Source organism: Saccopteryx bilineata, chromosome 5 (genome assembly GCF_036850765.1).
Source record: "Saccopteryx bilineata isolate mSacBil1 chromosome 5, mSacBil1_pri_phased_curated, whole genome shotgun sequence".
NCBI lineage: Eukaryota > Metazoa > Chordata > Mammalia > Chiroptera > Emballonuridae > Saccopteryx > Saccopteryx bilineata.
Genome location: NC_089494.1, coordinates 198,352 through 225,450, shown reverse-complemented (window position 1 = coordinate 225,450; position 27,099 = coordinate 198,352). Strand labels below are relative to the sequence as shown.

Here is a 27,099-nt window from a genome sequence, read left to right as displayed (position 1 = left end):
GGAATGTAGTACAAAGATGGAGTCAGGTGAGGACTCCAGCTGCAGCATTGTTACCAGAGCATATGGGCACACTCTTGGCACTGGGCAAACAGCCAGTGGTCTGGCAAGGACCCATCTGTTCCACTTGGCAAAGCTGTTGGTGCACCTTAGTGTTGAGTCAGAGTTCAGTGAACACTCTTGCTGTCTGTAGTCATGTGGCCACAGCCCCTTATCACCGGGACATGGCACAGAGTTAAGTATCCCTGCCATCTGCTTTATGGAAGACACACAGAGCTAGCTGAACAGATAGGTACTGGAGATGCCTCAGGAGGACCCATGGGAGCCAGAGGTTTGGAGGTGAACCCTATTCTGGAACCAGGAACTGTGTCAGGAAAGTGGAAGCCACGTTTTACTGTAACAGTTTAATTTAGGGTACTTAACTGGACGGCCAAGGGCACCACAAGTGCAGGAAGCAGTTACCACCCCTAAGCCTGGCGGGGGCGAGCAAGCAAGGGAGGAAGCCAGAGTATCCGCACCTGGCAGCAGGCAGGGAGGGGACTGATTAGGACTTGCTCTGAGGCTGGCTGCACAGCTGATGGGGCAGTAGGTGTTATCTGGCTGGTGCCTCCGGCGCTCAGGGAGGGAGTGCCTCGTGGAGCTGGGACTCAGAAGTCCGGGTGAGGGTGCTTCTCGGCTGCTGCGTCTCCCCGAGGGCGGGAACCTGGAGCGGCTGGAGCAGGAAAGCCGCAGCGACCTCCCGCAGCCGGTCCCCTCGGCGGTCCCTCCACTCGAGTCCCAGGGCAGAGCCTCTGTTGAGGATAATGTTCCCGCAGCTTGACAGGCAGCTTTAGGAACTAGCTCGGGTTCCGACTGCAAAACACACCCGATCCGCAGGGATGTCTGCCCTTTGGCCACAGCGGGGGCTAGGGTTCGGTGCTCCCCGGGGACCCGCGGCAGGAGGAGGGCCGTCGGGGAGAACACAGTGCGGCCAGCCCTCGGGGAGGTGGTGAGAGGGTGTGCCGAGACCCCTGCTGAGCGGTGCGGGACGCTGGTAGAGGCCGGAGGTGCCCGCAGTGGGAACTGTGGACACTGCTGCGCGCCCGGCCACAGGGGGCCCGCCTTCCGGACTGGAAGATAGGGGGCGGGGTCTACGGGGAGAGGCGGGGCCGGCGGCGTCGGGGGCGGGCCTCGTGGGAGGCGTGGCCGGGAGGGCGGCAGTGCGCAGGCTCGGTCCTGTCCGCCCTGCCCACTCTGGCTCTGGTGGCCTGAGGAGGGCGACCGCCCCTGCAGCCGGGACGAGGACGCGGACGTGAGGGCGCGCGCGCGCAGCCGCTGTGGGTTTGAGTGGAGGGGCCGCGGGCTGCGGGGCGGAGCGGCAGCTGTGGTCAGAAGCCCGGGGCAGCGAGCGCCGGGCCTGTCGACGAAGCCTACCCCGTGCGGGCTGCGTCCGTCACGTGACCACTCCGTCCGCGCGCGCCCGACGGTTCTCGCGGGACGGGCCTGCGCGCGCTCCGCGACCTGCCGGCGGGCGACACCTGCTGGGCCCGCGCGGTCCCGCCGGCCCTCGTCCCGGTCGGGTGCCCTGACGCGCGCGGCCCCTACTATGCGGGTGCCGGGCGGTCCTGCGCCCGTCTACCGCCGGGCCCCGTGGTGGCGCGGCGGGTCCTCTCCCGAGGTCGCACCGAGTCGTCTGAGCGCCAGGGGAGGGGAGGTGTCCGCCTGTCACCTGTCACACTGGCGGGATCCGTGTGCGAACCCGCCTCCACCACGTGGGCAGCCACAGAAGCTCCCTCATCCCTCCTTTCTTTGATTCTGCGCTTTAAAATAGTTTTTCATTAACTGATTGAATTTCGAGAGAGACAGACATCTGTTTGTTCCATTTACTTATGCATTATTTTGATTCTCGTACCCGCAACCTTGGTGTATCGGGTTCATGCTCTAAGCAACCGAGTTACCTTGCCAGCGATGATTCTGTACCTTTTAAACTTGTGGTTAACATATACGTAAAACATAAAGTTTACCCTTTAGCTGTTTTTTAAAAAAGGTTTTCTTTATTGATTTTAGAGATGGGGGGCATGAAGCATCAACTTGTAGTAGTAGCTGCTTCTGTTGCTTCTGGTATGTGCCATGACCAGGGAAGCTCTGGGTTTCCCACTGGCAACCTCAGTGTTCCAGGTCAACATTTTACCCACTGTGCCACCACAGGTCAGGCCCATTTAGCCACCTTTAAGTGTTCAATTTAGTGGCATCTGTCCCTTTCCTTTGAACACTTTGAATCTTGGCTTTGTCCTGAAGGATGAGGGCTCATAAAGATGAACCCCACGGGAGGGCAGAGCCGGGAGTACAGCTCAGTGAGTTCTCAGAAGGAGGTTCCTGCAGGGGCACTACACCCTGCACAGGAGCAAGGGCAGAGCCTCCCAGCATGGCCTCCTGTCCCATCTCCTCCACCTAGCCTGTTTCCCACCTTCCCCACTTCCGCTCTTCCTTGGGCAGTTACTTGCTTTTCACAGCTCCTAGCTTTCCCGGGTTACAGGTCCTGTCACTTGTTTTTTTAGAGCAAGAGCTATGGTGCCTCATCTAGTGCCCAGGTGGCCTGCCTGGCTCTTCCGGTGGCGAGTGGCCTGCACTCCTGGAGTCTCCATGCAGCAGAAGACGTGGGTGGGGCAGTCCAGACCCCCATCGTGGGGCTGCCCTCCTGGGGCTGCAGGCCCCAGCCCCCTGGTTCGCAGAGGCAGTTCCTCCACGTCCTCCCGGGCCCCTGAGGTGGCGCTGACCTGCAAGCGCTACCCTGTGCAGCGGCTGCCCTTCTCTGTGGTGTCTGAGGAAGACCTGGCTGCCTTTGAGCGCATTGTCCCTGGGAGGGTCATCACAGACCCTGAGGAAATGGAGGCTTCCAACGTGGACTGGCTGAGAACCATGCGAGGTGAGCAAGGGCCCCACACACCTTTCTGTGCCCAGGAGAAGCTGCACATTGGTGACGTTAAAGTGCTCTGAGGACAGAATTTACAGAAGTTTATTGGTGGTACATGGCACCTTCAAATTGGAGGACAAGGCAGTCCCCTGGCTGCTTCTAAGGGGCTTCCTCTCACAGTGGGGCTTAAGAGAACAGAAGTTGATTCTGTCGGTTCTGAGGGCAACAAGTCTGAGATCCAGGTGTCCCAGGGCTGTCCTCCCTCCAGAGGCTGCAGGGGACGGCCCTTCTCCCAACGTCTGGGGACCCTTGGCTTATAACAACATCACTCCAATCTTTCCCTGTCATCAAATGGGACATAGGAAAGGTCCAAATCTGTAGAAATTTTTTTTATTGATAATAGAGAGAGAGGAAGAAAGAGAGAAACAGGAACGTTGAGCTGTTCCTGTGTGTGCCTTGACCAGAGATTGAACTGGCAACCTCTGCGCTTCGGGACAATAATCAGCCGAGCTTATCTGGCCAGGGCACCTGTAGAGAATTTTTATGAGTTTATTTGAGCCAAACTGATGACATATGCTAGGGAGCAAAATATATGCTTCAGAAGAGAATAATTCTGCATTTGAAATTAAGGAGAGACCATAATGAGGATTATATGGAGCTGGGAGAAAGCAAGGTGGGATTGGAGGACAGGGTGGTTAACGACATAGATTCTGTGCTCACTTGTGGGTGGTTATACTCACTTCAAAAGTGTGTTGACATAGATGCACAAGAACAATGGGCAGCGCTTGTTTAAAGCAAAGACAAACCTTTTACTAAAGAAGTTATAGGTCTGGAGTGTGACTGCCCACCATGACCTGCCCAGCAGGGATTTATGATCAGATCACCCTGGGAGGTCACTTTCCCAAATAGAATCCTTTTTTTCGTCCACATCCCCTTGTGTGTCTCAACTTCCCCTTCCTTTCTCTTGTAAGGACAGCTGTGATTGGATTTACAGCCAGTCTAATACATGATGACCTCATCTCAAGATCCTTAACTTACATCTTTTTTTTTTTGTATTTTTCTGAAGTTGGAAACGGGGAGGCCGTCAGACAGACTCCCGCATGCGCCCGACTGGGATCCACCTGGCATGCTGACCAGGGGGCGATGCTCTGCCCATCTGGGGCATTGCTCTGTTGCAACCAGAGCCATTCTAGCGCCTGAGGCAGAGGCCATAGAGCCATCCTCAGCACCCGGGCCAACTTTGCTCCAATAGAGCCTCGGCTGCAGGAGGGGAAGAGAGAGACAGAGAGGAAGGAGAGGGGGAGGGGTGGAGAAGCAGATGGACGCCTCTCCTGTGTGCCCTGGCCGGGAATCGAACCCGGGACTTCCACACGCCAGGCTGACACTCTACCACTGAGCCAACCGGCCAGGGCCTATCTTTAAAGACCCTTTATCCAAAACAGGTCACATTCCAAGTTCTGAGTGTAGGGTGTGGAGGTACTTTTGGGGGGCCTTATTCTCCCCACCACAGCTCCCTAGGGCAAGATGCAGGGTTCCTGGTTTAGCTGCCCCCTAGTTTCTCCTCTCACCACACCCATCCGGTCCCTTCCTCAAGTCTATGCACCAACTGGGTGGGTCTTAGCCTCCTAGGTCCAGCAAGCCTTTCTGATAACAGATTGTGTAATGCCCTGTGTTTTCTCCTGAAATGACTTTGGAGATAATATAACCTGTCCACTAATATAATTAAAGAAACCACATTTTTGCTGTAGTATTAAGGAGAGCTAGAAGATGAGCAGTTCACAACAAAAGGATGTATTTAAACCTGTAATGCCTCCCTGGCCGGATAGCTCTGTTGGTTAGAGCTTCACTCTGAAGCACAGAGGTTACCAGTTCAATCCCTGGTCAGGGCACATACAGGAACAGACCAGTGTTCCTGTCTCTTTCTCTCCCTTCTTCTCTCTTCCTAAAATCAATTTTTAAAAAATTTAATAAACAAACAAAAAAATCCTGTAACTCCAGGACAGGCTGGGCGTGCAGATCCTCAGGCTGGGCCTGGATCCGGCGCTCGTGGGATGACAAATGAACAGTCGAGGGGTGTGCTGAGCTGTGGACTCGGTGAGCGCTGTGCTGTCTTTGGGATTCCAAACCAAAGTGAGGTCTTGGCAAGTAGAGTTGGGGTGCGGGTTTAGGAACAGAGGCAGCTCTTCCCTGCAGAGAGGCTGATGACTTTGGAGGTCCCTGGACAGTTTTTCAGTGCCAGCAGTGCCCAGGAGCCCCACTCTGCCCACCGAGCAAGGACCCCATCGAGCAACGCTGTCCTGTCAAGAGCTGCCGCCCAGCACAGGTCCTGTGGGCTCATGTGTGACAACCTGGAGTCAGGAGAGGGCAGTGCCCTCCCCAGACTCAGCCACGCCAGGTCCCAGTCTTGGCTTGTCACTGCAGGCTGGTGGCTGTGGGCAAATGGACTGCAAAATGGGGAGCTGTCTGGAAGGGCATTCCTAGAGCAGGAACAGCCAGTGCAAAGCCTCTGAGCAGGGATGCACTTGGTGTGTTTGAGGAGCCTGTAGGGCGGGAGTGGGTGGAGAAGGGAGGAGGTCAGAGAGCAAGGGGGCAGGACCATCAGGGACTCGATGGCTTTGTGAGCCTTGTGCTAGCCCAGTTGCACTCCTGGACTCTGGAGCAGCTGCTTCCCAGGGCTTCCAGACAGATCTCATGCTCTGGTGAAACAGCTGCTCCAGAGCCCAGGAGTGCAACTGGGCAACCGCACTCCTCTGGGGGTGGGGCACTTGGAACCGTGATGGGGGTGCTTGCAGTTTATGGACTGTCCCTCACAAAACCCAGACGGGGCAGCTGCAGGTGGTGGGCAGGATGCGGAATGTGCAGGAATTGAAGGCAGTTCACCCACAGAGACAGGCCCCCAGAGCATGCGCAGGTGTTCAGAGTTGGGGGAGGCATTGAGTGGGCTGTGCTCTGACCCTGTGGGGCTCTTTTCTCTCTGCCTCTCACTGGCTGGCAGCCCGGCCTCAGACACTACTTTGCTTCAGTTTCCTGAGTTGTCTGATGATTTTCTCTCGTTTGTGCTCTGTTCTCGTTGTGGGTTCCCACTGTGAGTATATCAGACCTTTCATTTTCTTCTCCTCTCTTCCATCAGAAGGTAAACTTCATGAGAGCATGCGATTTATCTGTTCTCATTCTCTTAGCCTGTGCCAGGGCCCAGTACTCAGGGAGGGCACTCAAATATTGAGAACCCTGCAGTGAGTGAGTTAAACTGCAGGAACCTCGTTGGTGACCAAGGTCCCTGGACAGTGCCAAACAGCCAGCCCCTGGCAAACATGGTTATTTGATGAAAAACAAATGAAAGATCGTTTTCAGAGTAAAAAAAAAAAGTAAGCTTAAAAATTCCAGCCTTGCCTGACCAGGCGGTGGCGCAGTGGATAGAGTGTCGGACTGGGACACTGAGGACCCAGGTTCGAAACCCTGAGGTTGTTGGCTTGAGCATGGGGTCGCTGGCTTGAGCATGGGATCCTAGACATGACCCCATGGTTGCTGGCTTGAGCCCAAAAGTCACTGGCTTGAAGCCCAAGGTCACTGGCTTGAGCCCAAGGTTGCTGGCTTGAGCAAGGGGTCACTCACTCTGCTGTAGCTCCCCCCCCCACGTCAAAGCACATATGAGAAAGCAAACAATGAACAACTAAAGTGCCGCAGTGAAGATTGATGCTTCTCATCTCTCTCCCTTCCTGTCTGTCTGTCCCTAGCTGTCCCTCTCTCTGACTCTCCCTGTCTCTGTCAAAACAAACAAACAAAAATAAACACTACAGCTTTGCCCTGACCAGGTAGCTCAGTTGATTAGAGTTTTGTCCCAATACACCAAGGTTTCTGGTTTGATCCCTGTTCAGGGTACACGCAAGAATCAACCACTGAATGCATAAATAAGTGGAACAATAAATGCATGTTTCTCTTTCTCTCTTTCTCTCTGTCTCCCTTCTCTTGCTCTAAAAAAAGCCCAAACAAACAAAACAAACAAACACTACAACCCAATCTCTCACAACTCCATAAAGAGTGAATGACAGACATGTGCTGGGTACTCCTCTTGCCCCTGCAGCCTCTGCTCACTTACTCAGAGTTCTTTCAACAAAACAGAGGTGCAGAAGGGACGCAGTGATTAAGGATGCCAAAAGACTAGTTTGGGGGCTCCCACCAACCACTTCAGGACCTCAAATGATGACAGCAAAGAATTGTAACCCAGTGAATGAAAGAAGAACCCATGAGCCCACATTGATATGCTTAGATAGCTGAATACACAGGAGAGAAGGAAGGCCCCTCCTTACAGTACAGGTCAGCTAATCAGTGGAAGATGGGTAAAAATTACCATTTGGCAACCATCCTAAGAACTGCTGGGGGCAAGAAAATCAGCTGCTGATTTCATGGGTGAACTAGGAGCAACAGAGTATCTACCTAGTGTCAAATCTGCCCAGGAGATAACTCTCAGTGGAGAATCCTGGGAGGTATCCCCCCCATCCACCCTCACCATTACTGCATTCAGTGCCCTCTGCTGGCACCTCCGCCTCCTTCCAGTGTGTAGATTAACCGCTCTTGTCCTTGAGGTTTGCAGGTGACTAGTGCAGGTCAGTTCACAGAGTTAGGAGAAACTGGTGTTGAAGAACCACCTTTTACTCCAGAGCAAAGACCCGGAAGGTCCCCTCACCGTGTGGAATGGGCTTTTCTGTCTTAGGCTGTAGCAAGGTGCTGCTGAAGCCCCGGACATCGCGGGAGGTGTCTCACATCCTCAGGTAAGGAGCCCTGTGTGCCCATCCGTGGTTCCTGAGTAGTTTCCTCAGGAAGACAGAGACACAGATGTCGGCCCCAGGAAGCCAGCAGCCGTGCAGGGCCAAGCCCTGAACCTTGAAACCTTGGGCGCTGGGCCTGGCATGGCTTGGCTGCAGATTCCAAGGAAATGGACCTTTTTGAAAAAAAATATACATTTCTTGATTTTTTTTTTTTTTTTTTTTTTTTTTTTCATTTTTCTGAAGCTGGAAACAGGGAGAGACAGTCAGACAGACTCCCGCATGCGCCCGACCGGGATCCACCCGGCACGCCCACCAGGGGCGACGCTCTGCCCACCAGGGGGCGATGCTCTGCCCATCCTGGGCGTCGCCATGTTGCGACCAGAGCCACTCTAGCGCCTGAGGCAGAGGCCACAGAGCCATCCCCAGCGCCCGGGCCATCTTTGCTCCAATGGAGCCTCGGCTGCGGGAGGGGAGGAGAGAGACAGAGAGGAAAGCGCGGCGGAGGGGTGGAGAAGCAAATGGGCGCTTCTCCTGTGTGCCCTGGCCGGAATCGAACCCGGGTCCTCCGCACGCTAGGCCGACGCTCTACCGCTGAGCCAACCGGCCAGGGCCTTGATTTTTTTTATATCAGTAAACTATCATGTTTATTATAGGAAAATTAGAAAACCATAAAGAAAAAAATGCAAAAGCAACCGCTATTTTCACCTCTGAAGATAACTACTGATGACATTTGGTTTGTTACGTTAGTATTTTTTCTGCATGTGGGTGGTTTTAAATATTATCAAATTGTATCTAAGACGTTGTCTTTTTTTTTCTTTCCATTTGGCAAATATAGCCTGACTGGTGGTGGTGCAGTGGCTAGAGTGTCAACCTGGGACACTTAGGCCCCAGGTTCAAAACCTTGAGGTCACTGGCTTGAGTGTGGGATCATGTTGAGTGTGGGATCAAGGTCACTTGCTTGAGCCCCCAGTCAAAGCATGTATGAGAAGCAATCTGAACAACTAAAGTGATGCAAGTATGAATTGATACTTTATCCCACCCCACCTCTTTCTCTCTCTCTCAAATCCATGTTTGTTTCTTCGTGTGAATTATTTCTCCGAGTCATTTTCTTATTTATTTATTTATTTTAAAATATACTTTTTATTCGTTCATTTATTCATTCAGAGAGTCAGAGAGAGGGATAGATAGGGATAGATGACAGGAAGGGAGAGAGATGAGAAGCATCATTTTTTTGTTGTTGTGGCAATTTAGTTGTTCATTGATTGCTCTCTCATATGTGCCTTGACCATGGGCCTTCAGCAGACTGAGTAACCCCTTGCTCAAGCCAGCGACCTTGTGTCCAAGCTGGTGAGCTTTAGCTCAAGCTAAACTCATACTCAAGCTGGCGTCCTTGGGGTCTTGAACCTGGGTCCTCCACGTCCCAGAATGACACTCTATCCATTGCACCACCGCCTGGTCAGGCTCTTATTTATTTTTTAAAATTTACTTATTGATTGTAGAAAGAGCAAGAAAGAGAAAGAAACATAGATTTGTTGTTCCACTTATGCACTCATTGCTGGATTCTCGTATGTGCTCTGACTTCAACTTTGGCTTATCAGGATGACGCTCTAACCAACTGAGCTACCCGTCCAGGGCTTCTTTGCCATTTTTGACCCAAGAAAGGTGCCCCACCCACAAGTGCCGTATAATTCATAGTTCCCTGAAGTTGCCAGATCACACCAGGGTGGTCTCTAGTTCCACATTATTGTACATTATGCTTCCGTGTGCTCTCAGAATCTATCTCTGGAGGCTGGCACCTCGAAGGGTGGGTTTCTTTGATGCATGTGACACAATACTTCCCAGGTGTGGGCACACCCATTTCTCTAAATTCTTACCTATCAGGCCCTTGATCGCCATCGTTGCCCTCACAGCCAGGCATTGGCCCAGAGTGTGTCCCACCGGGCAGTGGCATGGGGTGGGGAAGTGTGGCCTGGCACCCCTCCTGTGCTTGTTCCAGGTACTGTCATGAGAGGAACCTGGCTGTGAACCCCCAGGGGGGCAACACAGGCCTGGTGGGAGGCAGTGTCCCTGTCTTTGATGAGGTCATCCTGTCTACTGCCCTCATGGACCAGGTCATCAGCTTCCACAGCGTGTCTGGTGAGCCGGGCTGCCTGTCGGGGCCACCTCGTCAGCTGCCGGGGCTGGGCGGTGGGGGACCTGGGCCCTCTGAGCATGTCCTCACGGTGGGTGTTGTTTAGTTGGCCACTTAGTAACTTACGTTGTGGGCTTGAGGTCAAGGGCAGGGGCTGTCGCTGTGGCCTCCTTTGGGCTCTGACAGTTTCTGGCCATGACCACGTTTTGGGCGTATGAGACCCCATAAGTGTGAAAGGGCTCTCTACTCGGGGGCGGCAGCATCATGGTGTTGGCTTCTTGAGCTGGACTTCTGGGCCGATCATTTTCTGTGGTGTGGACACCTGGCCCCTGTAGGGTGTGGAGCAGCATTCCTGGCATCCACCCACTTGGCCACCAGCAGCACCCCCAACCCAAAATGTCTCCAGACTGTCATGTGTGCACTGGGGGGGTACCCCCTGTTGAGAACCAGTGCCTTACAGCAACCCTCTTTTCTGCTTCCTTCCATAAGCATGCACGTGCGTGTGTGTGTGTGTGTGTGTGTGCGCGTGTGCTTGTTTCTTCTCGTTTTTTGCCTTACCAGTTTTCCTCTTTTTCATGGTACTCACAGAGATAACCTCTTGTGGAGGGATGGGGCATGTGTTCCTTTCCTGGGTCTGGGCAGGGCCCCGAGGTGGCTGCTCCTTGTTTGGGGGAAGGTTTGCACTGCAGGCCCTGCCTGAGCCACCCTGAGCCAAGGGCGCTGTGGTAGCTGTGCTTGCTTGGCAGGGATCCTGGTTTGCCAGGCAGGGTGCGTCCTGGAGGAGCTGAGCCGGTACGTGGAGGAGCGGGACTTCATCATGCCCCTGGACCTGGGGGCGAAGGGCAGCTGCCACATCGGGGGGAACCTGGCCACCAACGCAGGCGGCCTGCGGTTCCTGAGATACGGCTCACTGCACGGGACCGTCCTGGGCCTGGAAGTGGTGAGCTGGGAGCCACTGCTCTGTGTCCACGTGCGGCCCCACTTCCAAGGACGGCAGCCTGGCTTCCTGTGTCCCCGTCCCAGTCACAGGGTGTGGCTCACAGCCTGTTCCAGCCATCAGTGTGCTCACGAGGCCTCTGAGTGGGCCTGTCGGGCTCGGCTCTCAGTCCTACCTTGTGCCTCCAGGTTAGGGTTCAGTCCTCTGCGCAGGCCCACAGGTGTGTGGACACTGGGGTGGTGCCCGGGCTGCCCTCAGGTCGCAGTGGCACAGGTGATCGGATTCCCATTGTCCTACCTTGGTCTGGCCCCAGTCTTGCCAGGACGGGTGGGTTACACACAGCACCCACTCAGGGAGGCCATGCTCTGGCTTCCCGGGAGACTGCTGCTGGGCCCATGACTTCCGGGTCCATGTGTGGTGCTCTAAGCACCCTTCCCCTTGAGCGGGTTCCCACAACCCAGTACGTTTCACCAGTGGCTTTCAGGTGGGCTCTGTGTAGAGTTGGAGCGAGGTTCTGTTGGCCATTAGTCACACCATCACTTCCTGCCCCTCCAGGGGCATTGGAGGCCCTTTTCCTGAACCCTCATTGACTCTGTTGCGTGCACCATGGTTTCCTAAGGCATGGAGCCTTCTGTCTTGTTACCCAAGGATGGAACAGACATAAAACTGTGCATGGGACTTCCGTCTTCTTCTTTTTTTTTTTTTTTTTTTTGTATTTTTCTGAAGCTGGAAACAGGAGAGACAGTCAGACAGACTCCCGCATGCGCCTGACCGGGATCCACCTGGCACGCCCACCAGGGGCGACGCTCTACCCACCAGGGGGCGATGCTCTGCCCCTCTGGGGCGTCACTCTGTTGCGACCAGAGCCACTCTAGCGCCTGGGGCAGAGGCCATGGAGCCATCCCCAGCGCCCGGGCCATCTTTGCTCCAATGTAGCCTCGGCTGCGGGAGGGGAAGAGAGAGACAGAGAGGAAGGAGAGGGGGAGGGGTGGAGAAGCAAATGGGCGCCTCTCCTGTGTGCCCTGGCCGGGAATCGAACCCGGGACTTCTGCACGCCAGGCCAATGCTCTACCACTGAGCCAACTGGTCAGGGCGGGACTTCCGTCCTCTAATGCACCAAGTTCCAGTAGCTTTGTTCTCCGCTGCATGTTATTTCTACTATAAGTCACTTTATCATGTTTATGAGGAGTGTCCTGCTCCACCCCCCAGGTGTAGGCCCTGCTTCAGGCCAGCTTCCCCTGAGAACTGTGCCCCGCAGCTTACAGTCATGGTTGAGGGGGATTTCACTCCACGGGGGGTGGGGGGTCTTTCCTTAAGCTTGATTGGGTGGATTCAGGCCCTGCCCTGGGCCCTCTGCATTCCTGGGGGGGGCCACTGCAAGAATGTCATTTCTCTTTTCCCTCACCAGGTGCTTGCTGACGGCACCGTCCTAAACTGCCTTACCTCCCTGCGGAAGGACAACACTGGCTATGACCTTAAGCAGCTCTTCATTGGGTCGGAGGGCACCCTGGGGGTCATTACCGCTGTGTCCATCTTGTGTCCACCCAAGCCCAGGGCCGTGAACGTGGCCTTCCTCGGTAGGTTCCTGCTGCCAGGAGCCTGGCTCTCCTTGCCGCCCTGCCACAGTGCAGGGGAGGGGATGGAAGGGGCCCCACAGCCTGGCCCGTTTCTCCTGGCTTCTCACTCTTTCCAGAGGGATCCAGGACCTGACCTTGGAGCCTGGATTCAAGCCTGTGGGTTCTGGACAGAACAACTTTGTTCTCTAAAAACTGGGCTTCCTCAGCCCTCTCACCCGCTTTGTTATTCAAGGAGTGTATACCTAGGATTCTGTGGGAAATAATGTCATTTGGCATTAGGTCAAGTGATTTGGCATTGTGTGGAGTGATTTGCACACTCATGAGGACAAACGGATGTCCTCCCTCGAACCCCAGCAAATGCACACGTGATGTTTCCCCGTGGGAAAGCCCTCAGCACCCACCGCCCTGCACAGCTGACTTTAACTGTGACCTTACACCTGCGTCCTTCAGTTCCCGCCCTTCACCTGGGACCACTTCCTTTTCTGCCTTTCTCCCATTGAGTAGGTGTGTCACCTGCTTCCTCCTACCCTCGGTCAGAAGGGATGCAAACCGCCAGTCTTCTGGAAGCTTCCGCTGGCCCCTAACTTGCTGGTGCAGTCAGTCCCATCACTGTCTTCCTGCGGGGAGTCAGGGTCGTGAGGACGTTAGTGGTTTCTTCCCCTCCAGACCTCCCTGTTCTTGTCGTGAATCTTGATCCTGCTTGTCTTCCTCTCTCAGATCACAATCACTGTCATTTTATAAACGTGCCACTTTCCTTCGTCCTCGTGCCTTTGTCGTCAGGACTTCCGCTGGCTCCTTCAGACACCCCCTCGAGCCCTCCTGTGGGGACGCCCGCTGGTGATGAGTTCTCACCTGCGGCTTGTCTGCAGTGCCTGTGGGTCACGCTCACTCTGCAGAGACACGATCGCTGGGTGTGCTGGTTCAGGCAGGCACTCGTTTCCCCCGCCTGTCGGAAGTGCTCCAGCTTGGGCGGCCTCCTCGGGTGCTCTGAAGGGCTCTGTCTCTCGCTTTCTTTGGGTACTTTACAGATTTCCTCGTCTCCTTTGGTCTCTCGTGGTTTTCAGCACGTCGAGTGTCAGAACATTTCTCTGGGTCTCCCTGGCCCGGAGTCTTGTTGGTTCCAGTGTCACCACTCCCCCTGTGTGGCTGTGATTGAACACGCACGGCAGTGTTTGCTTGCCCTCCTGTCTCACCCTCTTCCACCCCCTCTGTCTCTTTCACTGTCTATGTTGCATTCCGGACTGCTTCTCCCAACCTGTGTAGTTCACTAATGCTCCCCTTGTGGTCCGCATGCAGCTGAGCCTTCTGAGCAGCCGCGTTCGGCTGTGGGGCCACCTGTTCCTTGGAGACGCATAGCAGGCTTCCTCAGGCCTCTTCTTTCCGGGACACTGTTCCCAACATCTCCATGACCTTTTGATGCCTGACCCCTCCCCACCACTGGGTGTCCTGGCCCCTCCCAACTGCAGCAGTCCACTGCATCCCTTCTGCCTTCGGCTGCTGGACAGTCAGCCTCCCCTGCCCTGGGGCGCCACAGTGACCTCTCCATGCTCCACAACGTGTGTTGACTGAGTTGTTGAGGAACGGTGAGAACCTGAGCAGCGTGCTGCTCTAGTAAGAGAAGTACAAGTAGGCCGTCTCCAGAGGGGCCGTGTGTGGCTCAGCACGCCTTCCCAAGTGCCCCCTTGTTTCCCCGCCGCTGTGCTCTGTGGGCACCTCAGTGAGCCCGCTCTGTCCTTGTCTTTGATGCCCACGGTGCAGTTGTTGGCTGACCAGTGGTGTTTTGATTGGCAGTGCCTCTTTTATTTATTTTTTCTTTTTGAAGATTTTATTGATTTTAGAGGGGGGAGGGGGAGTGGGAAGCATCAACTCCTAGTAGTTGCTTCTTGTATGTGTCTTGACTGGGCCAGCCCGGGGCTTTGAACTGGGACCCCAGCACTCCAGGTGGACACTGTGCAGTCACAGGTCAGGTTTGATCGGCAGTGCTTCTGCCACTCGCAAGGCCACCTCACTAGCTGGCTGGGAGTCAGGTCGGGGCCTGAAAGGGGAGGGGGCCCTGGGCGAGACTCCGGGCCACGTGTGCCTGAGGCGCTGTGCCCCGTGCAGGTTGCCCAGGCTTCGCTGAGGTTGTGCAGACGTTCAGCACCTGCAAGGGGATGCTGGGCGAGATCCTGTCGGCGTACGAGTTCATGGACGACGAGTGCATGCAGCTGGTCAGGCACCACCTCCTCCTCGCCAGCCCCGTGCAAGGTACTGTCCCTGCCCGCCGCCCAGTCCCTTGAAGCTCTCCGCCGCACGGGGTGGCTCAGGCTGTCAGGCCTTCGTCCTGCGCACAAGGGGGCAGCAAGGAGATGTCGGCACTGCTGTAGTGTTGTGTCACCAGGATTGGATGAGCATGGAATTGTCATTTACATTCATTGTAAATGTGCCCTCCATTAGTTTACTGAACACCGTCGTCCAAGTGCACTCATCAGGGATGCTGTCCTGGCTCCACAGCCGAGAGACACGGCATCCCGTGACACGGCCACCTTCTCACCTCAGTGAGCAAATAGCAAGGGCAGCCCCCAGGCCCCAGTCCCTGCTGGGGGCACTCGGGGTGTTGATTGGCAGTTTGCATCATGAGCTAGAGGTTAAGAATATCCAGCTGAGGTCTTGGTGGTTCTCCTCCTGAGTCCTCGTCTTAGCTGCCCTCGTAAGATCCACAGGTGGGTTGGCTCAAAGTAAATTTATCTCAGGGTCTGGAGGCTGGAAGCCCATGGTCAAGGTGCCATCAGGGTTGGTTTGAGGTGTGCCCTACTCCCTGGTGTGCAGGTGGCCACCTTCTTACCATGTCCTCAACATGGTGACCAGAGAGACCATGTGTCTCATCCTCCTCTCTCTCTTTTTCTTTTTTTTTTCTCTCTTTTTCTTTTTGTTGAGAGACAGGGTAGGGGAGAGGAAGGGAGAGATGAGAAGCATCAACTTGTAGTTACCTCACTTTAGTTGTTTATTGATTGCTTCTCATATGTGCCTTGACCAGGGGGCTCAAGCCAGCGACCAAGGAATCATGTCAACCCCACACTCAAGCTGGCAACCTCAGGGTTTCAAACCTGGGACCTCAGCATCCCAGGTCAACCTTCTATCCACTGAGCCACCAGTCAGACTATGCTCTAACTTTCTGTTGAGATGCTACATTTAGTATACAGTAGGAATGTAAGTGTCTAGTGGCAAAGAAGACACATATGCAGCCATTGGAAAGATGGAGGACCCCTGGGCAGATGGGAGGCTTGAGCGGATAGTGGGCCTCCTGGGGTTTGGTAAGAGTGGCCTCCTGCAGCCTGAGTTACCCCTGGGTCATCCAGGCCATCAATGAGGGCTCCACAGTGTCACCTGGGTTGTTTCTGTATTTCCAGCGAGTGTGGTTTGTCACAGTGAAAGATCTGTTTTTAAACCATCTGAAATAAAGCATTAGCAGAGAGCTCCTGCTCTGTGGGCTGCCTGGGGCCCCATTGGCACCAGGACAGCCATCAGAGTAGTGTAGCGCACTGGCCCAGGACTGTCCTAGCTCGCCTTGACCGCCTCTGGCCCTGCCCACCCTGCTTTCTGCCCCTCCAGAAAGTCCGTTCTATGTCCTGGTTGAGACCTCGGGTTCCAGAGCGGAGCATGACACTGAGAAGCTGAGCAGCTTCCTGGAGCGCACACTGGGCTCTGGCCTGGTGACCGACGGGACTGTGGCCACTGACCAGAGGAAAGTCAAGGTGTGTGTGCTATTTGACGCCCCCGCCTCCCCTGGCCTTGGCCCAGCCTGGCTCATCTGGGCCGTGTGAAAGGCCTTGTGTCGGCTGTGAATGTGGGTTCTGGCTGGACATGAGCAGATGACCCAGCTTTGACAGAAGAACTTCTTTGCAAGCACACTCCTGGTGCCCAGATCATTTTTTCAGTGTTTTAAACGGGCTGAGAGAGCTGTGTGGGCTGTGGGAGGGTTAGCGCTATGCTTAGCCATTCAAGGGGGTGAGATGTTGTCCTGAGGATGACGAGGCACCAAGAAGGACTTGGCCTCTGAGCCCAAAGGAAGGAGGTGGGGTCCCGGGGCAAGGGAGCCACATCACCATCACAGGCCTTTGACACCCATCTCCCCCATGGTTCCTGAGCTGCAGTGTGGAGAGTGGCCAGCAGGGGGCAGGAAGTGTGTGGGGACAGTGGCAGGACGGGCCCAGGTGGGTGTGGAGGAGCAGAATGTCTCTGTGGTTGGTTATCGACTTCATGGCTCTATAAAGAGAAAGCAGAGCAGGACCCAGAGGGGACACCTCTGTGCTCCAGGCCTCTGCAGAGCTCATGGGCTGGGCGGGTCACGTGAACCTGGGTGGGGACCTCCCGCACAGGGCAGCCGAGGTCCTCTTGAGGGGAGGCAGGAGTGCACTGGTCCTGGCCTGTTGGGCTGCTGGCTCCCCAGTCCTGCTCTCAGACAGTGGTGCCCAGAGGTCTGGTCATGCATTGGGGGGGGAGGCATTGGCTTCCCTCCCCGATAGGCAGAGGTCTGGGGGGCGTCCAGGTAGGGAGGTGGCCAGGGGTAGAGGTTGGGGTGGCACCCGTGAAGGGCACTGAGTGAAGGAAGGATGGGGAGCACCCCAGGAGGCCTGTGCAGCAGGCCCAGGAGGGGTGGGCTGGGAGAGCCCGTCTGGGGTCAGGAGCGTGTGACTGACGTGGATGGAGGCGCGGGGAGCCTGCGGGCAGCAGGGTGCGCAGTTCAGCCATGCAGCAAGCGAGTTGGGGTCCCCGCGGCTCGTGCAGTGGTGTGGTAACATTGCTGAGCTCTGGGTGTGTGAAGGGCTCCACCACTAGGACCTGCTGATGACTGGGGCATGGAGTGACCCTCGGGGCTGTAAAATCAATGAGGGAATTGGGGGCACCTGTTATTTTTAGGGGTGCTCATGGCACTATGCTCATGTTAACAACAAAAGGAGCACCTTACCTTGTAGAGATTTTGCTTGATGTTTCCTGAGATGGTGGGGCACGTGGGGTGAGGACAAGGCCCATGTGGGACAGTGGGGCTCATGGTGGCATCTCATGGTGGCATGGCACACTGTCTCTGCTCCCTCACGAGGGTTTCACATGTCCACAGAGACTGTTAACCCAAACCAGGGAACCACAGCTGGGTTTGTGTGCAAGAGCACTGTTGTAACAAACCCCCCATTCCCATTCCAAGACTGCTCACCCCCCACTGTCCCTGCTCCAGCCACTAGCACCCCTGTCCCACCCGTGCCCTGCATCCCGCATATCCCCTACAGGGACACAGGGTGTGCCTGAGTGCCCTCCGTCATTGCCTGTCCCCGTCCAGAGGGGGCCCTCACTACCTCCATCGCTGGCATTCGGTGTTGTCCTGGGGTGAGCCTGGCACCGGTCGGGGTGGACTCTTCCTGCCACAACACAGGGCAGCATCACTCCCAGAGCAGCTGCCACTCTAATGGCCATTGCTGTCAGGTGTTGACTTGGCCTGTTTCTTCCACCCACCAGGCGCTGTGGGCCCTGCGGGAGAGGATCACGGAGGCTCTGAGCCGGGACGGCTACGTGTACAAGTATGACATCTCCCTGCCTGTGGACAGGCTCTACGACCTCGTGACTGATGTGCGTGCCCGCCTCGGCCCGCGGGCCAAGCATGTGGTGGGCTATGGCCACCTGGGTAAGCAGAGCCAGTGGTCTAGATGTTTAACCAGGGGCTAGCTAGCACCATGTCCATGCCCTGAACTGGGCCAGTAAAACCTGGCTTGGGGGAGCATTCCAGGAGGGTGCTGAGTTTCCTGAGTCCTTCGGGTGTTTGGAGAAAGGGCACTGGGCATGGGAGCCTCTAGTCTGAGACCCCACTGCACTGGAATCACACTGTCCCACATGGGCTGGGGGCCCCCACGAGGGCAGCCCTGACCCGAGTTAGGGGACAGCACAGGCTGGTCTGTGGGACTTTGAGTCAGGGAGGACCAGTAACTTCAGCTTCATTGAAAGGGAATAATTCTGTTCCTCAAACAACCTCCATGGGGACACACAACCCTAGCGTTTGGGGAGGAGGTCAGGGCGGGCATGGTTTGGACGCAGCGTGGGAGGACCATGCAGGGGACAGTCCTCGAGGCCAGTACCAGAAAGGGAGTGATGCGAGGCTGCTGAGGCTCTTCCCCCAAGACCGCGGTGGGGCAGGGCCACCAGCGAGAGGGCAGCCTCCAGACAGGCGAGTCCTCTGGGGACACTGACCCCAGCCTGGACCTCCGCCAGGGACACCATCGTGGTCACAGGGGCCTGAGGGCGCTCCATCTGAAATCAGGAGTGAGTGCTGGGTTTGTAGGTGCTTTGAGATGACCAGGTGCTTGTCCTATAACAGTCAGGGAGCAAATGACACGAGACCCTCCTGTGTCTGACGTGCTGTATTCCGGGCCTGAGCCCTGCTTGACCATGACCTTCCTGTGTCTTGTTTGACCCCATTGATCTGATTCTGAGTGGGACATTTTTAGTCTGTGGATGGTGCTGCCCCACCAGGGTCTTTGCTGCTGTCCCCACTGATGTTGGGTGCCCTCTACCTGTCTCTGGGGTCTGTGCTCGCTCGGTGGAGCTTCCTCCTCCTCGCGTGTGGGGAACCTGCCAGTGCAGATCAGGGGCGGAAGCTGTGTGGAGCTGACTGCGGCCCCGTGTCTAACTTGTGCAGGCTGGTCCAGCCTTGCTTCTGAGCTGGTCACCGCAGTTTCTCTTTCTAAGAATTTGTCCATTTCTACTAGAATTTCAGATATATCGATGTAACGTTGTTTACAGTGTTGTCTTGTTCCCTTACCTGCTGTCACACTCGGCAGGTGGCCCTCTGTAGTCCCAACGTTGCAGTCTCTCCAGAGAATCAGCGCTTGCTTTGTTAGTCCTTTCTCCAGAATGTTCGTTTTCTAGTTCCTTCTTTTCTGTCCCTACGTTTATTATTTTGTTTTCTTCTCCATTTTTCAGTTTATTCTGTTGCTTTTGTGACTTTATGAATGAAGTACTCAGCTCATTGGTTTTCAGGTTTTCTTCTTTTCTAACTTAGGTGTTTCCATTTTCCTCCAAGTTTCAGCTTAACTGATCCCTAGTTGTTGTTTTAAATAGTATCTTTGTTTATTACCTTGTGAGACCCTGCATGCTCTGGGCCATGCCCCAGCCAGGACAGTAGCTACTACTCAGTCCCAGTGGCTCTGGGTCCAGGTGTCATCGTAAACAAAGCATGACTTCCCTGGGGGCTTCAGTGGGGCGGGCGGAGCATCTCTGTGTGAGATGCTTGTAGCCTACTTGCTTGGACTCTGTCTCCCGGCCTCTTTGCTGCTGCCATGACCCTGCGCTGCCCTTCTGCAGCCCTGACCTCAGCCCCCTGCCCTTCTGCAGCCCTAACCTCAGCCCCACGCCCAGGAGTGGCCGGCCGGAGGGCACCTTCAGCTCAGTGGTTCTGGGGCTGGTGCCTGAGAGCTTTTACCTCAGCAAGGGGGGCCCTGCGTTTGTGTGGAGGTCCCACAGTTTCTTTTTATTGGGGTGACAGTGGTTAACATAATTATACAGATGTCAGGTGCCCAACTCTACAGCACACCTCTGTACACCACATTGTGTGTTCACCCCCCAAGTCTTCGTCCGTCACCATTTATCCCCCTGTCCCCTCCCCCTCCCACTGTCCCCTCTCCCCACCACAACAGCTGCACAGATGTCCAATCCCTGAGGTTATTTTTGGTCCTTTTGCTCTATTCCTCATCCCCCCCTCCACAGATTTGATGGCACTTTCGTTATTTTTAACTCTAAATATTTTCTCATCTCCATCGTCCTCTCTTTGGTCTATTTGTGTTGGGCATGAGTTAGGTAGAAATGTGGGATTTTTTTTTGTAATTTTCTGAAGCTGGAAACGGGGAGAGACAGTCAGACAGACTCCCGCATGCGCCTGACCGGGATCCACCCGGCACGCCCACCAGGGGGCGATGCTCTGCCCCTCCAGGGCATTGCTTTGTTGAGACCAGAGCCACTCCAGCGCCTGGGGCAGAGGCCAAGGAGCCATCCCCAGCGCCCGGGCCATCTTTGCTCCAGTGGAGCCTCGGCTGCGGGAGGGGAAGAGAGAGAGAGAGAGGAAGGAGAGGGGGAGGGGTGGAGAAGCAGATGGGCACTTCTCCTGTGTGCCCTGGCCGGGAATCGAACCCTGGACTTCTGCACACCAGGCCGATGCTCTACCACTGAGCCAACCGGCCAGGGCAGAAATGTGTTTTTGAATTTGCAAACATATGACATGGCACATGAGGCCTATGTCATACGGGCCAGTGTCACCAGTCAGCGGCCCAGCAGGCCCCGTGCGGTCTGACTCTGTAACAGTGGTGACTTCTCAGGACAACTACTCTCTGGAAGCCTGGAGCCCGTGTGTGCACAGGTCCCGCAGAGAGTGGCTCACGTTGTGTCCGACCCGCCACTTCCTGTTGGCTGTGCAGACAATGCCAGTCCCGGGTCGCAGCACCAGCGTCTCAGCTGGGGGCCTGCCAGTGCTGAAGACAGGAGGTGGGGACTGCTGTTTCATTCGGGTCAGCGAGGCTTTTCATCTCTAGTTTCTTTAGTCTTGCAGCTTCCTTTGCTTGATGTTACACAGGACGTTAGTTTTCCTCTATTTGGTGTTTGCCTTACATACTGTTTTTTCTTTCTTTCTTTTTTAACTTTCTTTTTTAATTGATTTTAGTGAGAGAGGAAAGGAGAGAGATAGAAAAAGCAGAACATCAATCTGTTCCTGTGTGTGCCCTGACCAGGGATCGAGCCGGCAGCCTCTGTGATCTGGAATGACACTCTGCCGGTCGAGCTGTCCAGCCAGGGCCCTATGGTTTTCTTCCTGTGATTTCCAGCCATTTCTATCTGTGATTTAGACGTGTGCCTAGAAGACAGCACAGAGCTGAGGTTTCTTCATTGTTTGGCAGTCATTGTCTTTTTCTGTTTTTAAAATTTATTGATTGATTTTAGAGAAAGAGAGAGGTAGAAACATTAATTTGTTCCATTTATTTATTTATTTTTGTGGCAGAGACTGAGAGAGTCAGAGAGAGGGACAGATAAGGACAGAGACAGGAAGGGAGAGAGATGAGAAGCATCAATTCTTTGCTGGAGCACCTTAGTTGTTTATTATTGCTTTCTCATATGTGCCTTGACCAGGGAGCTATACTAGACCAAGTGACCCCTTGCTTGAGCCAGCGACCTTAGGCTCAAGCTGGTGAACTTTGCTCAAACCAGATGAGCCCGCTCTCAAGCTGGGGTCCTCAGGGTCTTGAACCTGAGTCCTCCACATCCCAGTCTGACACTATATCCACTGCGCCACCACCTGGTCAGACTGTTCCACATATTTATGCATTCATTGGTTGCTTACTGTATGTGCCCTCACTGGGGATCAAACCCACAATCCCGGTGTTTTGGAAAGATGCTCTAACCAACTGAGCTAACTGGCCAGGGATGCCAGTCATTGTCTTTAAATTTTTTTTTTTTTGTATTTTTCTGAAGCTGGAAACGGGGAGAGACAGTCAGACAGACTCCCGCATGCGCCCGACCGGGATCCACCCGGCATGCCCACCAGGAGCGACGCTCTGCCCACCAGGGGGCGATGCTCTGCCCCTCTGGGGCGTCTCTCTGTTGCGACCAGAGCCACTCTAGTGCCTGGGGCAGAAGCCAAGGAGCCATCCCCAGCGCCTGGGCCATCTTTGCTCCAATGGAGCCTCGGCTGTGGGAGGGGAAGAGAGAGACAGAGAAGAAGGAGAGGGGGAGGGGTGGAGAAGCAGATGGGCGCTTCTCCTGTGTGCCCTGGCCGGAAATCGAACCTGGGACTTCTACACGCCAGGCTGAGGCTCTACCACTGAGCCAACCGGCCAGGGCCCAGGGCCCAGCATTTCTGACGACTGTCTCTGTCTTTCCTTTTAGAGGGAGGGATGGGGAGACCTTTACACGGACGTCCTGCATTAGGTGAAAGAGGGGCCAGACGGCTTTTCTTCTGCTGCTCCTCAGTTGCCTGCCGCTGAGATACTGCTTATACCAAAGTGGCCTCTTGGGGCGGGTCTGCTGCCTCGATATAATAGTCACGTGTCTCACTCTCACTGGTTTGGCCCAGTTCACCCTGCTCTGGCTTTCTCTGGGTCTGTCATTGCTTCCCTATTTCCCTTTCTCTAATTCAGCCTTCTTTTGGTTGATGTTTTTTTCTCATTTAAGGTTTTTCCATTTACCAAGTAGGGAATTGTACATGTATATCTGCTCCTTGCATATAATGTACATGCATATAATAATAATTACTTGGGTGGCCCGGACGCAGAGCCAGTGTTCTTAGCTGAGCAGGGTTTGAGGTTAAGCAGGGTCATTAGCCCCTCCACACAGTGCAGGAGGGCCACGTTATGTGTCAGCTTGGCTGGGCTGTGTTGCCAGATGTTTGGTCAAACAACACCAGTCTATATGTCGCTGGGAAGGTATTTTTTAGGTGGGATGAGCATTTAATTCAGGAGACTTTGAGCAAAGCAGATTGTCCTTCATAACGTGGGTGGGTCTCGTCCAGTCACTTGAGGCCTTAAGAGAAAAAAGACTGAGATCCTATAACAGGAGGGACTTCTGGCTCCTGACAGCCTTCACGCTCAAGCTGCAACATCAGCACCCCCCTTGATCTACAGCCTGCTGCTCTACCCTGCAGATTTCGGATTTGCCAGTCCCCGGAATTGTGTGAGCCGGTTCCTTAAAATAAACCCTCCTCCTTGTCCCTGGCCCCTCCCCACCCCTCCATCTCTCTGTCTGCACACATCCTGCTGGTTCCCTTTGTCTGCGGAGCCCAGCTGGTCCGCGTGCAAGGACTTGAGGACCCTGCAGCCGAGATTGTGATCTCCACCTGCTACAGTGTTTCTCCACCTGCTCACAGTGTTTCTCCACCTGCTACAGTGTTTCTCCACCTGCTCACAGTGTTTCTCCACCTGCTCACAGTGTTTCTCCACCTGCTCACAGTGTTTCTGGGTGTATCTTGGTTTGGTCGTGCTTCAGCCCGTGTGGCCACGCTGTTGCTGTCACTCCTGGGTCAGTGTGGGTCTGTACCCGCAGCACCTCTTGTCCTGCTTTGTCTGGTTTCACAGCCTCTGCCTGGATCTCATCCTTGAGGGCAGGGGGAGTCAATCTTCTTACACCTGCCGCCCACTTCTGTATCTATGTTAGTAGTAACATTTTCTAACCGCCCACCAGTTCCACAGTCATGGTGATTTATAAAGTAGGGAAGTCACTTTACTTTATAAAATTTATAAAGCAGAGTTACAGCAAGTTAAAGCATATAATAATAATTACTTACCAAGTACTTTATGTTGGATTTTTGCTAAATTTGGCAGAATAAATCTTTATAAAACAACTTACTATAGTTAAATCTATCTTTTTATTTATACTTTGCTTCGCTACTGCCCACCATGAAAGCTGGAACGCCCCCTAGTGGGCGGTAGGGACCAGGTTGACCACCACTGCTTTAGGGGGACGCAGGCAACAGAAGGGCTCAGATGACTGCCTGGTGATCCATCTGGGTGGCTGCGTGTCCTGCCTGGGGCCTGCCATTGTGTCTTCAGAGGCTGTTTTTCCCCATCTCCGTTTCCAGCGGCAACCGCAGCCCAGGCGTGAGTCGCTGGCCCCTGTGGTCCAGGCCTGTGGCCTCTGCTGCACGTGGCCACCTTGCTCGTCTCCCAGGTCGCACGCTCCCTCGGCTGTGTGTGATGTCCTGTTACAAACCTGTTCATTGAGTTGTCTGCTTTGGCAATCACACCTTTTATTTCCAAAACATTGGCTTGGCCATTTAAAAACTTTGCCTGGCCCGTATTTTGTTTTTTATCTCATTTCTTTAAACATATGCAACATTTATATTCTGTTTCTGGACGTGACAGTATATCGAGGCTTTGTGGTTGGATTCTGCTGTCCTTGCTCATGTGTGGCCTGGGCTCATGTATCTTTTCCCTGTCGGAACTATTTGAGGCCTGGGTGGAAGGTGATTTGCTTGTTTGTGCAGGGGATGAGGAGGGTGGAGTGCAGACCTGTGTCCCCCAGCCTGAGCTCAGTGTCTGGGCGCCAGGTAGGGTGCATCCTGCCTGCAGCTTTGCGGCGGGTTGACACGAGCATCCAGGTATTGGTGGAGATGGGTCTCTTCTCCCACACGCACTTCCCTGGGCAAAGCTCTTGGTCGCATTTTTAGATGCCTTTTCCCTGAGTGTGTCAGTGAGGGCTACTTTTGCGTGGAGGGGTCGCTGTGACACGCCCACATTTGAAAGGCCCAGATGGAGGAGGCGGTGTAAGAACCACACGGTCACTGTGGTGCAGGCCCCAGGCCTGCCCCTCCTCGCCCTCCATGTTGCCCCAGGTTTGCTGTGTTTGTTCCAGCCTCGGGAGCGCTTTCCACTGGCCTCTGAGGCTCCCAGCCCCTCTAGGTGGGCAGCAGTCCTCACTGGGCTGACTCACCATCTGCTCAGACCCTCCACCTTCCTGACTGCTGGCTCTGGGTGTGGGGCCTCTTCTCTGCATGTCTGCTCTGGCTCCCATGCTGGCTTCGTGTGCTAATCACACCCAGACTGCCTGGGTGTACTTCCCAGTCTCCCAGGGCCAGCACGATTCCTACCCCCCAGACCCCCACCAGGCCCCGGTCAGTGGCAACTTCGTCCACCACCTGTTTCCCTGCTGGGTGCAGGCACACCCTGGGCTTTCTCCAGCCAGGGTTCAGCGAGCTCACAGCCCCACCCAGCTCACTGGTCTCACTGACTTGAGTGAATCTCTGTCTCTCGTCATTGCTTTGGGACCCAGAGAGCGGGTACATGCGTGGGGTGAGCCTGGCTGTCACCAGGGCCAGCCCAGTGTGTGTTTGGACACTTCTGGAAAGCCAGGGCCCTGGAGATCTCAGTAAGGGAGCCTGAAGGCCAGAGGGCAGCAGGGGCCAAATGGACCTGAGAGAAGACGGCTGGGGAGCCAGGACTTTGTTTGCAGTGGATGTGGGCTGGGTGATCTCAAGAGGAGGTGTCCTGGGGGTAGGGAAGGCCCCTATGGTGTCTGTGAGGGGCCTCTGGGGTGATGGGCCATCCTGGGCACAGCTGGAGCCATGAGTCTGTTGGCAGCCGTCACTGTGGTCAGAACCCATGGCTCTCAGTGGGTCAAGTCCTGGTGGTCACTCTCAGTCAGGAGCCCCTGGAGGGAGTTGAGCCTGTGGAGTGAGGGGCGGCTGAGAGAGAACTGGAGAGAGAAGTGTGGCCCCCAGAAGCTGTTTCTGTCACTTCAGATCAGTGGCCAGTGGCTTGAAGTACTGAAACCAGACAGAGGGCAGGACGGGGCTTTCTAGGAGGGGAGGGGCGTCAGGGTGGAGGGGAGGGCTCTCAGGAGTCCTGCCCAGCCTGATGTGTGGGTCCCCGTCCCTCCAGGGGATGGAAACCTGCACCTCAACGTGACGGCGGAGGCCTTCAGCGCAGCACTGCTGGGCGACCTGGAGCCCTACGTGTACGAGTGGACGGCCGGGCAGCAGGGCAGCGTCAGTGCTGAGCACGGCGTCGGCTTCAAGAAGCGCAGCGTCCTGGGCTACAGCAAGCCGCCCGAGGCCCTGCTGCTCATGCGGCAGCTCAAGACCCTCCTGGACCCCAAGGGCATCTTGAATCCCTATAAGACCCTACCCGCTCAGGCCTGAAGGGGCATCTGGGTCAGCGAGAGTAGCCTTGGTCCAGTCGTGTTTTTGTCCGTTGGGATGGGCCCCAGAGCTGGTGTGGGCTTGGCTCTGCTCATGGAGCCCCTGGATGGAGGGGCTGGGAACTGGCTCTGTGGACCGTGGTCACTCTCGGGCAGGGTCCCTCTGGTGGCTCTATGGGTTCCACTGTGTGAGTGGAAAGGAGAAAGCTGCCTGGTACTGCCCCATCTACTCTGCCCGGCCTTTTGGTGGACACTTCCCATCTCTGCAAGTGGGGAGCAGGGCCTCCTTCCAGTGCAGGCTGGGGCGAGCAGTCCTGCCCACTCAGAAGTAGAGCAGGTAGCACCTGCCCTGCTTGTGGCCCCTGGTTCCACCTTGTGGGCCGCAGTCCTGGGAGGGGCATGGGGGTCCCCCTGACCCCCCACCCCCACCCTGGGTGGTGTGAGCCCTGCAGCCCGGGCAGCAGTGATGAACTCCATGTGAGCAGCCCAGAGCATCTGTCCCTCCCAGGGCTCTGACCATCACAGCCTGGCTTACCAGGCGCTTTATGGTTGACGGGACGGGTGACTGCTGGGCCCTGGATGGTGTCATTCCCCCCAAGTGTCAGCCCAGACACCTGTTTCTTGCACTAGGTGACTTGCTGGGGTGAGTCCACGTAGGTCAGCCGTCCCTCAGTGAAGCCCCCACAGGAATACGTGTGTGTACAACATCCAACCCTCCTGTGTCCCCGCTTCCCCAGACATTTGACACTCGGGTTGTCCCTGTTGACCAGTGGCCCCGTGGCAGTTCCTGGGCTGTGGAGCTAGTCTGGGAGGTGGGGCACATTTTCTCTCTGGCTGCCATGAACTTCCAGCAAAAACAATCAGGGCACTCCTGTTACTAGAAACATTATCTCATAAAGGCCCACGGTGAAGGACCCAGGTGCAGTACTCCCTGTGCACCTGGACATTGGGGCCGCCAGAGTGGCCCGGGCCTGACCACCTTTGGGGTGGCTGGCCCCCTCCCTAGACCCTGTCCCAAAGCTGTCAGAGGTGGATCTGTTCGTATTTGTAATGAGTTTAATAATAGATTCATGACTAAGCAAGTTTATTTTGGAGAATTAAAATAATATGTGAAGTATTAATAGGCTAAGAATGTCGAGGCATTTTCTGCTGATGGAGCG

At 55.2% G+C, this 27,099-nt stretch overlaps 1 protein-coding gene across 6 annotated transcripts; it reads left to right on the top strand.

Moving 5' to 3' along the window:
• The first annotated feature begins 234 nt into the window (after positions 1-234).
• On the top strand, positions 235-27,086 carry D2HGDH (D-2-hydroxyglutarate dehydrogenase). Of its 6 annotated transcripts, none has more exons than XM_066233820.1 (10): positions 235-336; positions 2,535-2,902; positions 7,602-7,659; positions 9,653-9,792; positions 10,534-10,727; positions 12,133-12,301; positions 14,405-14,548; positions 15,893-16,035; positions 17,792-17,957; positions 25,681-27,085. In XM_066233820.1, exons 1-10 carry the CDS (start codon positions 299-301, stop codon positions 25,938-25,940), a joined length of 1,680 nt encoding a protein of 559 aa, XP_066089917.1. In that variant the 5' UTR covers positions 235-298; the 3' UTR covers positions 25,941-27,085. The 6 variants fall into 6 exon arrangements, with proteins under 6 accessions (XP_066089917.1, XP_066089921.1, XP_066089920.1 ...); XM_066233824.1 differs by having other exon boundaries at positions 240-336; positions 17,792-17,902; positions 25,681-25,845; XM_066233823.1 differs by having other exon boundaries at positions 272-289.
• The last annotated feature ends 13 nt before the right edge of the window (positions 27,087-27,099 follow it).